Source organism: Passer montanus, unplaced genomic scaffold (assembly GCF_014805655.1).
Source record: "Passer montanus isolate IOZ18808 unplaced genomic scaffold, ASM1480565v1 scaffold66, whole genome shotgun sequence".
Taxonomy (NCBI): domain Eukaryota; kingdom Metazoa; phylum Chordata; class Aves; order Passeriformes; family Passeridae; genus Passer; species Passer montanus.
The window spans coordinates 4,525,535-4,541,242 of record NW_024371704.1 but is presented as its reverse complement, the minus strand read 5'-3'; the positions used below and the strand labels follow the sequence as shown (position 1 = coordinate 4,541,242).

Here is a 15,708-nt window from a genome sequence, read left to right as displayed (position 1 = left end):
CTACTTTTGCTTAAATGTAAAAATCTACTCAGCACCTTACTTAGAACCAGGACCTACTTTCATCACTTTAATTGAAAGTTCAGTCCATCGCAGTCTCATTCTTATTTTCTGACAGAAAAATATTCATCAAAAATTGGTGCTACATACTTGTACTGACACTCATCCTATTCTACTCAGCTCTGCCCTCTGCTTTGCCTCCTCCAGCTTTCTGTTTCCCCTTTTTGCTATTTACAAACTCTTTGCATGCTGAATTTTGTGCATTTTGGTTTTGGGGGGTGAAGCAAATAGAAAAACTCTGTGCATATTGGAAAAGAAACAGCTCATTTGATGCTGCTGTTTGTGCCTGGCTGCTGCAACTTGCATCTTCAGTTAGCACTTAAGGACATTGTTACAGGAATTGGCCACACTACCAAAACATTAGAGGACAGAAAACTCAGTGTTTGAGACGTGTTAATGTTGAACAAGTAGATTTGAGAAAGATTAAATTTAGACATGGAGGAAGGGACTCATTGTCTGCACGTACCGTAGGAAGTTGGATAGGGATCGTGGGCTACATAAAATCTAAATAAATCCCTTGAGAAAGAATCAGAAGACCTTGGCTGTTTAAACAAAGCTTAAAGGTAGCTGGAGGCTTCCAGGAGAACTCCATGCAGTAGTTTCCTATGTAAAACAGCTTCCTGTAGGAGTTATTTAAATAGCATGTAAGTAGAATATAAATAACATCCCATATCTGTAAAGAGCCATGTTGCTATAATAGCACAGCTATTTGTTCTGAAAGCCTGAACTGACAGAAAGAATTCTGCCAGGGCTGTGGAGCGTGACAGCCATGGTCTGAAATGCCTCCCCTGCTTGCACTCGAGCTACAGAAAGACAGAGCCTCCTCCTACACCAGGAATTCTGAAGTGTTAGAAGGGAGTTGTCTGTCTGTCTGTCTGCCAGCTTCTTCCCCTACCCGTTTTTTGTCTCTAGCTGTTGGCAAGGCCAGACAATCCTGTGGAGGCAGAGATAGGAGCAGAGCCTCTGTGCCTTCCACAGAGGCTCCCCAGAGCACCTCTGTCCTGTCTGTGCCTGGGACAAGGGCAGGGACTGGCTGCAGCTTCCACCAGAGGCTGCACAGGAGGTGAGGGCGTGGGCTGGGATCATCCCTGGGGCTGCTGTGACTCTGGTTCCAAATCCCTGGGTGGGGGTGTGTGTATCCATACACATATCTGTATGAGTATTGATACACATATCTGTGTGAGTGTATCAGTTTTGGGCTTGCTCACAATGACAGTTTAGGATTTTTTTTCTGGTCAAACTGAAGGAACAGAGATGGACCATTTCTAACCAGGAAAAGCCTTAGTAACTATGGGAATAAGCAAGTTCAGTAGTGCAAGGGAATGACATAAAGCATCATCTCGGTGCTTGCCCCATTGGCAGCTCTGCTGAAAGAATAAAATATCCAACTATTGGCTACTGTATGAATGCCATATCCACTGTTTGTCTAGAGGAATATGCAGTTCCTTGTACCAGCATTTCGGTGATTTTTTAAATTATTATTCTGATTTTACGTTCTCTGTAAGTTTTCTTCTTTTTCTATAAGAACCGAATTCACATTTGGAAAATTAAAAGTAGTTTTTTGAAAAACCATATTTAAATGCAAGGAGGGAAAAATATCATCTTCTCTCTTGACCAGCTTGAAAAGAATCAATCCTTCACCCATGCACTGTTACTGGCAGCAGAGAGAAAGGTGTGTGGGTTGTTACCACTGGCAGGTACTTTGCTTAGGGAGTTTGAAGAATAGGTGTGGATAGTGGAAGTTAGAGCCACATTTTTGTTACTTTAAGGTGTTTTCAAAGATGTTTATCTGATATCTCTTGTATTACGGTGTTTTCAAAGATGTTTATCTGATATCTCTTGTATAATCACAGGGTGATTATGAAAGCAGTGTGAGTTTGTGTTGTCTGGTTTCCAGTCCCACAAATCAGCGTGTGGGATTATTTTCCAGACCTCTTTCCCAGTGTCGTTTCCTTTTCCGACAGGTGAACCTTTTCTTCCTGCTGAACATCGTTCGTGTTCTCATCACCAAGCTGAAAGACACCCACAAGGCTGAGTCCAACCTGTACATGAAGGCAGTGAGAGCCACCCTGATTCTTGTCCCTCTCCTTGGCATCGAGTTTGTGCTGTTCCCATGGCGACCCGAGGGCCGGATCGCCGAGGAGGTGTACGACTACGTGATGCACATCCTCATGCACTACCAGGTGGGAAGCGGCACGCAGCCCTGCCTCGCCTGAGCACAGAGCACTTGGCGTGGCAATCAAATAAAAGAGAAAGAGTCTCTGTGTTACTGCATTTTTTAAAGATCTTCATCCAGTAGTCTTTGATTTCTCACAATGCTGGATTTTCATTTACTTGCCTTCCAGTTTTCAGAGGAAGGAAGCATCGTGGCAGAAAGCTGGCCCCATGTTTTTAGTGATCTATTTTTTGAAATAGTTCATCATGTTTAGATTTGTCCTGCATTTTCTGTGCTATCTATATCTGAATTTTATCAGAAACCTTTAATTATCTCACACCTGAAATAGCCCATATGCATATGAATTAAAGCAGAATCTTTGTTTTTATTTTTCAGGGTCTACTGGTGGCTACAATTTTCTGCTTCTTCAATGGCGAGGTAGAGTAACAGCTTTTACTATATCTATAATAATTTTTCTTTTTTATATGCATTTGTTTCAGCAATGAAGGAGGTGGTATTTTTTATTTTTGTTTTTAATTTTATGTCTAAATTAAAAGAAGAAAACAAAGTATCAGGATGCCAAAAGTATTGCTTGGAAAGGACTGTGGGATCATTGATGGCATCATTAAGTGTGTTAGGACTGATTCTTGGGTGCTGAGCTATACACTTTTGTCTTGATTTAGAAATGGAAGAGAGTTGTTACTTTGGTATAAAGTCCAGATAAATATCATAACACTGAAAAGCAGTTCAACACCCAGAAGTTGTTTTTTTGTCTGTGTTGGAAGCTGTGCAAGATGTTATCCTGGAGACCCACTGCTTGGTCCTTCTGTAGCAGGAGCAGGTGTTGCTGGCTGGGGTATGGCTGTACCCCACAGCAGGGGGCTGGAATTAGATGGTCACTAAGATCTCTTCCAACCAAACCCCTTCTGTGAGTCTGGGATTGTTTTATGAGGCTCACTGGGAAAATTTTAGGCTGAGGTTTGCAGAAGTGTTTTTTTAGCGCAAGCGAAAAGCAGCATTCCAACAGTCAGACCTTAACAGCTTGGTGCGCTTGTAGCAGGAATTTGTGTGGGTCACAAGTGCATGTTTAAAGGACCATGATCAGCAAGTTCCAAGGTCAGACCTTACCCTCACATTAGAGGATTGTGCCAGGTTCCAGCAATAGATGGTATTGATCTGTTGAAGCTAACAAGCTTTGCTGTTATCTTGGCTAGGTCAAGGTCCCTGGAGTGCACAGGGTGACTTTCATGTGGAAACTCTTGCCCCCAGGCTGTAGAGAGTACGCTTCCAGAGGCTTAGTGTCAGAGATCAAAGTAGTAGGAAGGCTAAAAAAATATATCTGAAATTGTTAATGTTGCTCTTGCTTGCAAAAAAAAAAATAAATAAATCCCAGCAACCCCAAAACAAATGAACAAAACTACCCCCACCAAAAAACGAACTGGTAATTTGCCAACACTTTTGGCAGAGGAACAATTACAATGCTATACTTATTCCTACATATCTGTTTGTTCATTTGTTCTACATTTAGTGTGGTTACAGTGTAGGCTGTAAGCAGAAATTTGGGAGTAACCAGATGCTTTCCTAAGACTGAACCCTTAGGGTTTTTTATCTAAAATTGTGCCAGTGTGTTTCTATAGTGTTATTGGGCAGTAATTTTTACTCAAAGGTAAACATTTCACTAATGCTAGAATTGATTAGTGTAGATTGCCCTTCCTTCTCCTCCCAAGTCCAAAGCTGACAGAATTGCATTGAAACTACCATGGGCTTTGAAGGTTTATTTGTGTGTCTTTATTGTGTGTCCCCCCATCCAAATGCACGAGTCTGACTGATTTTTTTTGCCAAGGAGTCAGAAAAGATGAAGATAGGCTGGGGCAGGGGCCTTGATCTGATGTTACCATAGAGCAGATGCAGGTTCAAGTCCCTGCTCACACATTTAGAGAAAAGATGAAGGTAGGTTTTGTCTGGGGCAGGGGCCTTGATCTGATTTTACCATGGAGTAGATGCAGGTTCAAGTCCCTGCTCACACATTTATTTCAAAACAAGAATATAACTAAGTGTTCTGGATTGGATCTGATCACTTGCCCTCACCCTACATTGACATCTCACACGCTCTTTCCCTTCTACAGAGCAGAAAGCTCTGGATGCCTTCCCAATGCCATAGTATAGTTCAGAATGGCTAAAAGCAGGTATTTTGAAAAAATCAGTTTGTTCTGCTCCACTGGAAAATTAAGGAGGAGGAGTGGAAGACCTTGAAATTTCTGCAGTTTTTATGATCAATACTGTCTGCTGCTCAGTTCTGTCTTCATCCTCGAGCCTCTTCCAAGGCTGCTTTTAATTTTCAATTATTATTGATTTTGAGATCTGTTCTGTTCTGTTAATATTTCATTGTCACAAACTTATATTTTTTTAACATATCCTCTTCTGCTGTGTAAGAAAAACCAAACCTGAGTCATCCCCTAAATTCACCATGGGCTCATCAGTGGTAAAAGATGAGCTCTTCCACAACTCGTACAAACGCTAATAAGTGAATCACTGCTTGAATATCTACTGGTAGAATAATATTTAAAGGAGGACATAGGTATTTTAACATCTGTTAATTTAGGAGTTCAATTTTTAGACCATAGACCTTGACTTAGTTAAATATACTGTCTGTATAATAAATACAGACATAAATAATGTCTGTATTTGCTTTCTAGAGAGTGGAAATTTATCCTTTTAAACCACTTTTGGGTTTAGTGATCACTAGTTGTATTTATTTTAATTATTTTCAGTACACCTTGCTCAAGAAAGGACTTACTGCTTTATAAACTACTGTGTCAGTGAGGAAATGCAAGGGGAGCACGTAGGTAGGGAAAAATGTCAGCTCAGACAAGATGTCTTTCCTTTGTCTTCTAAAAGGTTCCAGACCCAGCAAGTGGGGCTGCAGGCTGGGGGTATTAGCAATTAAAAATGCTAAAAGCACTAATTTCTAAGTCTTAGCCTGTTGCTGTACATTTTAGTGTGTTCTGCACCAAATATCAGGAGCCAAATCCTGTTCAAGCAAAACACTTCTGGCCAAAGATGAACAAAAGTCATCTGCTAGAATAGCACTTCAGTGAGGATTAATTAAGAAATGTAAGAAAAATAGCTGGTCTGTGCTGCTGACTGTAGCCAAGGAACATCTCCAGTTTGCTGAGCAGAGCAGCCAGGGATGGCCTGTCAGATCCAGTTCTTACAGGCACTGCAGCTGCTGCTCACAGAGCTCCTCCAGACAGGGTGGATGTGCAAGCCCTTCAGCTTGGCTCCTCTGTGGCAGGGCTTCCCCAAGGACACTCACAGTCAGTCTGCTCGTGGGCCAGCAGCCCACAGAGTAAGATGCTCTCAACACATCAGGTTTGCCAGCTTCAGATGGCCTGGAGTGGCTTTTGGGGTCACACAGGCTGTGGTCAGAGGAGGAGCTTGTCCCAGATCTCTGATAAACCAGTAGGAAGATTCCTGTTGAAATTTTAATAGCAGGTGCTATAATGACCTACATGATCTGAATAAGCCTTGTGGGGTTCTTCTGCTTTTTTCCTTCATTTCACTGCTCCACAGAAATGTTGCCATGAAGAGCACAGTCTCAGGTCTGCAAGGTTATACAATCTGTTGTACAATAGATGAGATGGATGAGGCTGTGTTGTGGTTTGGTTTGGTGTTTTTTTTCTCCTGGTTGGCTACTGAGCTGTTTAATTTGTCTGATATCCAAAAAAATTTTTCTGATATCAAGCTAGCAGTGTTATAGGGCTGACTGGAAGGAGTTCTTCCTGCAAACTCATCAAATCCAGCCGTTATGAAGTTATAAGCTGAGAAAGAAAAAAAGATTCTTCCAGCATCTCTGTTAATGACTGAGAAACACAATTATATTATTACAGTATTTTTCATTCAATGCTTTCCTTAACATCCTTTCTTGTAACAAAGTTACAAAGTTCTACCCCTCCTCAGCTGAATTTACAGCTCCATACCACTGCTCAAAGCTGTGGACAAAGTGGGAAAAGTTCTATTCTCACTTTGTGAACAGAAACACATATTGTTAAACAGAGTGTAATTGATTTTTCTCATATTTTTCTATAAATAATTGGAAGGTTAGAGAAGACTGAAAGACACTCACAACAGATGAAAGGATATAAGACCCTATAAGACGGTGCAGTCCTACAGCAGGACAGGGTGCAGTCCTGATTCAGCAGTACTGGAGAGGCTTTGGGAAGAATGCCAGGAATAGGGGCTCAGTTAGACATGCACGGAGAGAGCGTGATGGGCATGGGGCAGGCAGAGAGGAAATGCTCTTTGCCCGTACAGGAAACCCTTTTTATAGCTCTCTGTCCCTGGCAGGAGCAGCTGGACTGCTTTCCCCTGGCAGTAGCCCCAAGACACTTGTCTTGAAGGATGCTGGTGGCTCTCAGGAGCTATGGAGTCCTTTAGGGTTGGTTAACAAACGCTATTAACAAGCAAAAATAAGATGAACATATGTTACTGAAGGAACCGGCAGAAGTGTGGGAGAGGAGTGGAGTGTGTAATTTGGCAAGCCTAGTTAATCTCCCAGCTTTGCCAAGAGACTCCTTTGACCTTGTTAAGCCATTTAGTTCCAGTTGCTGGCATTTTCCCCACCTCCAGCCTGTCTTGTCTAAAGTGAAAATTGCTCAACGTGTAATTTTTTGCATGTGTGTCTACGTTCAAACTCTGAGCTTATTGAAGTAACTGACTGTGAAAGGAGAACAAATGGAACATAGCTTAGTGATGAACACAGATTGATTGAGTCCAAACTAAATTCCAAGCTTCCCTCTTGGAAAAGCTGGAATTTTGAATATGATCCTCGTCTTGGCTTTAGGATAGATTAGAGGAGATGGATTCAAATTGTGCAAAGACTAAAGGTTCTGTATTGGCTCTATTCTAAGGTTCTATGCAATGCATGTACTAATTAATCAAAAACTTCCCATGCTGAAACAAGAACTCTGCCTTTAGGCTCTGAAGAAGTGCACAATTTTGATACGAAAAGCAATAAGATCTGAAACTCAAAAGTATTAAGATAATTGATTTCTCAGTGTTTGAAGATTTGTGTTTTGATATTTGGAGTAGATTAGAAAGTTTTTATGAACAGTAGGAAAGCACTTCCTTTGCCCTAAAATGCTAATTTGTTATGTTAATTGGCTGATACTTCTTTCCTTACTCTATCATTTCCTTGTGAAGGACTTGAGAAATATGAAGCTCTCCTTTAAACAGAGGTTTCTGATACCAGACTGCAGGAAGTCTAAAAACTACATCCCTTTTCTTGTATTTATTTTTATTTTTCATGATTAAAGCCAGAGTAAAATTAGACAAAAGGAGCCATTGTGTGAGGGAAATGGAAAGCAAACATAAACCCTGAAGACATATGGAAAATCCTAAAAATATTTACCCACAATATAAACAATTAACTGGGGCAGTCACTGTTCACTGGTTAGCAGTTAGAACTGCTTTCTGTACCAAGTTTGGCTGAAAAGGAAATTAAATATTCATGACCTGTAGGCAGGGTTTTTTTAAGTAGAAATATGTTTGAAAAAGCAACAGGAGCTATTACCATTGTTAGCATTCCCCACTTGGCATCTGGCCTGAAAGACTAATTCTGTGTGAATTTCATGAATGTGACACTTCATCGCTCCACTCTGCCCAGGTGTTTAACCATACTGGAGGGGAGGAGGCCATGACAAACATCACATCCTTTCAGTGGAGACATATAAACCAATAGGGCCTTCAGCTATTTTATCAGCTTTATTTTTAACTCTGCTAGAAATGTGGAGATGAGGAATTTGTCCTTCTAGTCTTTTGCTTAACGTATGGCCAGAAGTTGGGAAAGACTGACTTGTGCCAAAATCATAGCAAATGTAAGTTATGGTTTTTTGAGAGTAAATGAATTTACAGATGCTGAGATATGGCCTTTTGAAAATAAGGATGAACAGAAATTATCTTTTTCACCTCTGTTTCTGATCTGTCCTACACTGGACTGCAGTTCACAGGGCAGGAAGCAGACAATTGTGTGGCTGCTGTTCCTCCTGTAACCTGTGCTTTGTCTGAGCAGCTAGTACACTACAATTGTAAAATGCCATTACTTCACACCAAATTTGCTGAAAAATGATGCTTACCTAAGTGGTGATCAATTCAGAATGCCTCAGGTGCTAAATGGCAGGTAGGTAGGTATCCTTGTCTTGTGGTAATCCTCCCATGTGTGAGGACACGCAGCTTGACTCCATTTTCCTCAGAAGGCTTTATTATGTTATATATTAAAATACTACATTAAAAGTATACTAAATGAACAGAGAGAGAAGATTATTAGAAGGCTACAAAGGACAATAATAGAATAATAGAATGCATAACAAAATCCTGTGACTGCTCACAGCCCCGGCACAGATGGCCGCGATTGGCCATCAATTGAAAACAATCCACATGGACCAATGGAAGATGCACCTGTTGCGTTCCACAGCAGCACACAGTTATTGTTTACATTTCTTTCCTGAGGCTCTCAGCTCCTCAGGATGAGAAAAATCCTAACAGAGGATTTGTCATAAAATATCATGGCTACATCCTTGCCCAGGATTTCTGAGCCTTGCTGCCCTGTTTGCTGAAACAAAGAGACAAATAACAAAGCCCCTGAGCCGTGGTTTACGTTCATTTTGCTTTGTCTGGGGGCACAGGTGCAGGCTGTGCTGAGGAGGCACTGGAACCAGTACAAGATCCAGTTTGAGCACAGCTTCAGCCACTCGGACGCCGTGCGCACGGCCTCCTACACCGTGTCCACCATCAGTGACGTGCAGGGCTACGGCTACGGGCACGACTGCGCCGGGGAGCACCTCAACGGCAAGGGCTACCACGACATGGACAGCCTGGCACTCAAGACTGAGAAGCTCTACGGCTGAGAGGTGTCCCTGCCCCCAATCCACAGCTGATCCAGTGACTTCATGGCCAGAAGATCTCAGCTAGCTTGGGATATGTCGTTCTCCTGGATGAGGCAATCTAAACCGTGTTTCTCATATATGTGTGTGTGTGTATAAATACACACGTGCATATATGCTTATGTTTGTGTATCTATACAGTATGGACATCTGTGCATATATATCTATATATGTATGTGCATTTCTATAAGGATACAAACTTTGCCTCTTCAGTTTCTACTGTGTAGACAAAGTTGGCAAATTTTTGTACAAAGGGAATCAATGAAGGATTTCTTATTTTCTTGGAAGTTTGTATAAGACTGTGCTGTGTTGAAACCACTTCGTTTGCCTATAGAATCTTAGAGTGTAAATACCATACTCTGTTGTCTTAATTCAACCTAAAATAGAGCAAAGCAAAATGGTTTAAGTAGGTGCAATAATAACAAGAAGTTTTCCAGGTTCTTTTTTTGGTCCAGCATTCATTTGGGTGTCAAAAAAGCCTGACAGGTAATCTGAGGTAAGAAATTCAAAGATAGCTAGATACTGCTGTTTTAGTTAAAAAGATTGATGTTTTGCTTTGGTTTGGCCAGTTTGTTTTCTTCCCACTGTTTTACACCAAGCACAGAGACACCACTTCCAGTATGAGCCTTCATGTACTTCTGTACTGCAATATACTGTCTTGCACCAAGATTTAAGCAATTTTATTGAAGCTATTTCAGGATATTCAGAAGTGTCTCCTTCTCCGGAACTGTATGGAAGTTTCTTCTGGATTTAACCAAGACAAGACTGATGAGACCTCACTGCCAGAGAGCAAAGGAGTAACCTGAGTCACTGTAAGTCCCTCCAGACACTCGTAATAGCTGCAGCTGGTGGAACTTCACTGTGTCATTAAGGAATTTACTCAGCTGGAGAAGATCATGTACAGAATTCCTTGTGGCATTGTTCTGATTTTACTTTTATGTATTTCCCTGGCCATATGATTAGTAACTTATTCCTTCATTCCTGGGGGAAAGTTTTGGTTAATTTTGTGGTTGTTTTTGTTGTCTGAGGTGAGCGTGCAAGACTGAACACAGCACACATGATATACTACCTTTAAAGCCAGTATAAGAGACCCAGACTAACCAAGCAAAGCAATGTTAGTAATTCTCATTATTTGGAAAATCCAGTATAAGTTTTGTATTATAAAGGTTCAAAAGTTGATGGGTTGAGAATTGCAATATTATTTTGGATTGGTTGATTCTGAATCTCTGTCTCAGTTAATTAGCTAAGAACAGTCCTTCATGTGTTGTTTCTTTGGTTCTGCTGGTGCATAAAGGTCTCACTGAAAACCAGGAGGTTGTCAGGAAGGTCTTGAGAAAATGTGCCTTTTTAGAAACTTATATTTTTCTTAAATCTTTACGCTTTAAAGAAATAGTTTTGTTAAGTGAAATGACAAAAATGTTCAAGAATGAGGGCATGAAACAAGGCAAGTTCACTGAAAATTAAAAACGTAAGAAAAAAATTTATACATTTCATTTGCAGATAAGTCTACTTGAAGTGGGGAAAAATCCAAATTAGGCAGAAGAAAAAGTAGATGCTGGAGCTGTGACAGACTGTTTTGCCAATGAACATATTTCTGATGCACGTAGTCCAGTCAAAAAATTGGAAGACGGTTCTTTCTGAGACCAGCTTGAAATAATTTTGCATACAAAATATTGTATACAAACTACCTTGACTTTGACATTTAAACATTTTTTTTCAGTAGCTTTTCTCTATGCTTCAACAGTGTCTAGGTAATTTTCAGTGTTTATTACTTTGTGACTGCATAAGGGGTTTCATGCTTTGAACTTACAAAGAAAACATTAGGAGGATATGGCAAGGTCCTGCCACTTGCACCTTTCTTTAGTTTGTTTTTTTTTTTTTTACAGTTCTTATGTCTGGAGATTAAACATAGGAAGTGTTTTATTAATGATATCGTTTCACAACGTAGAGTTTCAGCTAGGATGCACAAATGAAGATTTCTCCTTTTCTGCAGGGCTCTCTGGTCAGTTGATGGGGATGATTTGAAGAGTCTGTTGGATTGTGTAGACCAGTGTGAGATGTGGCAATCAGATGTCACAGACTTAAAATTTAAGAGTGACAGTAACAATGTCTGCTACAACATGACTAGAGGTTATTTACAACTCTGCTTGCTGGTCTTTGTAGTGTTCCTTTGTAGTGTTCCTTAACAGACAGGCAATGTTCTGAAGATATCAGTGGTGCAGAGAACCCCTGCTCCAGTGCAGCAGCTTTACATTTGTGGGACCAGAGCATCAGCTGGTATAAATCTGTCTTGAGTTCCCTTTGCACAATCTTCAGGTACCACTGAGCCTCAAAGCCCAGACAGGTGTCTGTCCATTTAAACATGCTGTAAACCATTTATGGCATGGTATTAGACAGTTATTTCATGGTACCTGGTGGATTGTTGCTGTAATTAACACATAGATGTTGGTTTAGAGTGTGCTAGAGTATTAGACTTTAACTAAGCTTCATTCTCAGAGAGGCAGTTCAAATTTAACAGACTACAGATTTTGTCATTTACTATATATTTCTGTTAGAGAAATGTGTAATTCTAATTTAGGAGGGAAAACTGTTTTTAGACAGAAATTACCCTACTTCTTGGTGGACAATCACAGCTTCCTTCTAGGCACACCTTCCCCTGCTCCCATCTTCCCTTTGAAGAAAAAAAACCACAGCCAGCTGGATGTGTGAGAAAATCTTTCTGGCTGTGAAGGGTCACATGGTATAGCAGAGCTGTATTTCCCCTCTCCTCCTGAGGTTAGATAATCTGTTTTCTTATTTGCATTGGAAAATACCAATTCCTATTTTGTCTTCCTACCTCAAGTTTTTTTCAGTTTCTGCATAGCTAAGAGAAAGGTCTGCTTCTTAAAATGTTTTTCTGTCACCATGAGTTAAAATCGAATTTTTATGCTGATTTCTCATGGCTCTCTTCTGCTTTACAGAATGTTGTAGTCCATATTCTCTGGGATGGAAGTAAACTCTCTTTTGGTGGGACTGTGAGATACCTTTGAACATGCAGATTATTATTTGTTTAGTACCTGTTATTATTTGCTGTTTCCTTTTTTTTAATTTAGTGAGGATTTATTGTATCAATCTACAGGGGCTACAGCAATAGTTGTCTTATATTTGCTATCTGTAACACCAGCATGTTATGATTCAATGAGAGAACATGTTTATTTTTAATGCTACTGTCTACAATTAATAAATGGCTGCATTGCAGGGTCCCTCAGTTGGATGTTTAATGTTGGCATTTATGTTATTCAGTTTTTCATGGTGGTGATCTGCAAGAGTATTTTTCTGTAGAAATGCTGCAACATGTACTCCTTTTGATGTCAAGAAACATTTGGGCAGGCAACCAGGCAACATTCATTTATTGTACTATGTAAATAAGATTAATAGAAGCTATGGCACTGTATTTATTGCTTACACTAAGAAGAAAATGGAAAAAATGTGAAGTTATTTTTTTGGTTGTTTCATTTTCACCCTGTTCATACGAGTCATGCATTTTAATTGCTGAGAAAAGTATTGTTTCTGATCAATAAAATATTACTCAATTTATTCATCTCTCTTGTGCTGTAATATAACAAAGCTGATCTAAATTGGCTTTCACAGATGTTTTAACTCTGTGCAAGTTAAATATTAACCCAAGGAGAAAGTAATTACATAGACTTACTAACAATTATTCTGGTTTTAAGTGTTTTTCAATACTTATATTTAATACTGGAGTGCTGAATTTCTGGAGGAAGTTTGTACAGATAATATGAGATGACTGGACATAAAATTATTTACCTGAAAGTTTCATATTCCTATTTCTTGTCTTCCAAATCCACCTTTTAATAAAAAGTTATTAGTACTTACTTACATTAAGCCAAAAATGTCTGTTTCAGCAGGAACTAACAGCAGAGACTAAATTGAGTGTATCTATCTTCTTCATCCCATCAGTTGAGGTGGAGGTAGATAAGCAAACCCAAGCTCAAATGAAAAAAAGCCAAGAAATATTTAACCACACCAGGGGATCTTAAATATTGGGTGTTAATACTGCTGTCTGCCTGTTACTCCTATTTAAAGTGTGCCAATATCCACCCAAAAAATGAAATGCATCCAAAAAATCTCCTGCCTCTCTTCATGACTTCTAATCAGCAGCCTGTAATTCCAGGTAGGTTTTTTTGAACTCCAGTTCCTAGGACCAAATGTCAGACAGTGGAAATTGTTACAGACTCTGAGGTATGTCTGGTCCTTCAGTTCTCTACCAATACTCCCACTTACTGATTCTGTGTATGTACACAATTAAAACTGGTCCATTTAACAATTACTCTCTACTGTTATACAAGTAACTGTAGAGAAGAAGTAAATACAATCCCTCAAATCCAAAAGTTGCTCCTTACAACACTTTATTGTAACTCACACCCAGCAGTAGAAAAGGAGCACAAATGATAGCTACAGTAGCATTTGCCGATGCAGTACAGATGCCCAAAAAGCAATTAAATAGCAAAATGAAACCCAGCATCCTAACCCCCTGAGACTAAACTGTGATCCTTACACTTTCTATATAATTTAAAAAGTGGAAATCATCTTATAGCACAAGATACTGATACAAACTTATCAATATCCCATCAATATTGGCACAGAATCCTGTTCCACTCTGTGCAGGATACAAAGATTACTGCCTTTGAAAATATTCCAATTACTCCAACAGTGTATCTTGCTCTTTCCTGTCATAGCAGTCACAATTGAAGTCAAAGTTCTAAACCAAAGTTGTAGCTTTTGATAATGATCTGACTCTGAACATCTGTGTGCCAAGAAAATACAAAATTCATTTTGAACTAGATGAAATCCATTCCAAAGTGAGTCTGACTGCAAGTGCAGCAGTGACAGACCCCTGTTTATAATCACAATTATCTATCCAATCACCCTACAGCTCTTTAACATCTTTTAAACCATACTCCCTAAATGAACAATTCTAGTTCATCCACATGGAGTTCAAGCTTCATATGAGGTAAATGACATGCAAGATTCTTTTTAAATTAAACTCAGTTTTAATCACTGCCCCCTAAATTATAAATATATTTTCAGCCAGTATTTCTAATGACTATTTCAAAGTTTTCTTCCCCTCAACAAGATTCAACACTCTAAATAAAAACTCTTACAAAGATAAAAGATCATATTATTATTGCTAATTCCTTTGAAGCTTAATACATGGTTTATGTGAATTTAACAAACTATAAACACACACAAAAAAAAAAAAATCAAAGCCTGTTTCCCGAAAAGTGCTTACACTCAACACGATTCACCACTCTAAATAAAAACTCTTACAAAGAGAAAAGATCATATTATTATTGCTAATTCCTTTGAAGCTTAATACATTGTTTTATGTGAATTTAACAAACTACAAACACACACAGAAAAAATCAAAGCCTGTTTTCTGAAAAGTGCTTACACACTACTGTTAATTCCTGATTTAAGATGAATGATCTTTCCTGGAAATTCAGATTTCACAATCAGTATCAAAATGAAAAATTGCCACAAGGGAAAAAGTGCCCAGAGGTGGTTTATGTGAATTTAACAAACTATAAACACACACAAAAAAAAAAAAATCAAAGCCTGTTTCCCGAAAAGTGCTTACACACTATTGTTAATTCCTGACTTAAGATGAATGATCTTTCCTGGAAATTCAGATTTCACAATCAGTATCAAAATGAAAAATTGCCACAAGGGAAAAAGTGCCCAGAGGTGCTGGTCTGTTGAGTCTAAGTTTTATTGGTGGAATCAGGCAATTTAAACCAAGTTCTTCCCTGTGAAGGAGCCAGGAGCAAACCCTTCTATGCAGAGAACTGGTTTGGAGCCAGTGGGCCCATGGCCAGTGGTTGGGGCAGAGTCCAGCAGGGAATCCCAGAGCTGTACAGCAAATATATAATCATAAGCCATGCACAAATTATCAAAGGAGAAAACAGCCTTGAACATGAGTATTCATGTATTTGCTTGGCTCCTTACCTTGATACTTGAAAATGAAAGGTGACAAACATTTGTAGCAGAGAAACTCCTCCCAAAGGTTCTCTACGCCTTGGACAGGGATCACTGTAAAGTGGTGGTGTCTGACACAGTGAAGTCCATAGACAGCTGGTCCATTTTGTGGAAGCTTTACATATAAATAATTAAGAAAACAAAATACTGAATTAGTAGGGAATAATATTTAGATGCTACAAAAAGTAGGTTGCACTAAACAGAAATAGCTATCAGAGTGTTAACACAATAAACATGATGATAAAAAAAACATTGCTAGATATGAGGGAATTAGAGCAAAGGGGACAATAAGTAGAATGAACTGTTCTGTGCCTATTTTTTTTAATGTGGTATAAAAAGTTTTCAAGACAGAGCATTGTCACCTTTCAAACCCCATAGTTATAGATGTATAGAAATTATAATGACTTTGTCCCTTACACTCCCGTGGATGTAGACCTAGATTTCACAATCAGTATCAAAATGAAAAATTGCCACAAGGGAAAAAGTGCCCAGAGGTGCTGGTCTGTTGAGTCTAAG

The 15,708-nt window shown here is 39.3% G+C and overlaps 1 protein-coding gene across 1 annotated transcript in view; it reads left to right on the top strand.

The window, feature by feature from the left end:
- The window catches only part of CALCRL (calcitonin receptor like receptor), a 65,040-nt gene extending 52,311 nt beyond the window's left edge, over positions 1-12,729 (top strand). Inside the window, exons 12-14 of the mRNA XM_039728660.1 lie at positions 2,022-2,240; positions 2,609-2,650; positions 8,896-12,729. Of these exons, the coding sequence (XP_039584594.1) occupies positions 2,022-2,240; positions 2,609-2,650; positions 8,896-9,117 (483 nt within the window). The 3' untranslated portion in view covers positions 9,118-12,729. The remainder of the gene's footprint in view (positions 1-2,021; positions 2,241-2,608; positions 2,651-8,895) is intronic.
- Positions 12,730-15,708: the final 2,979 nt, after the last annotated feature.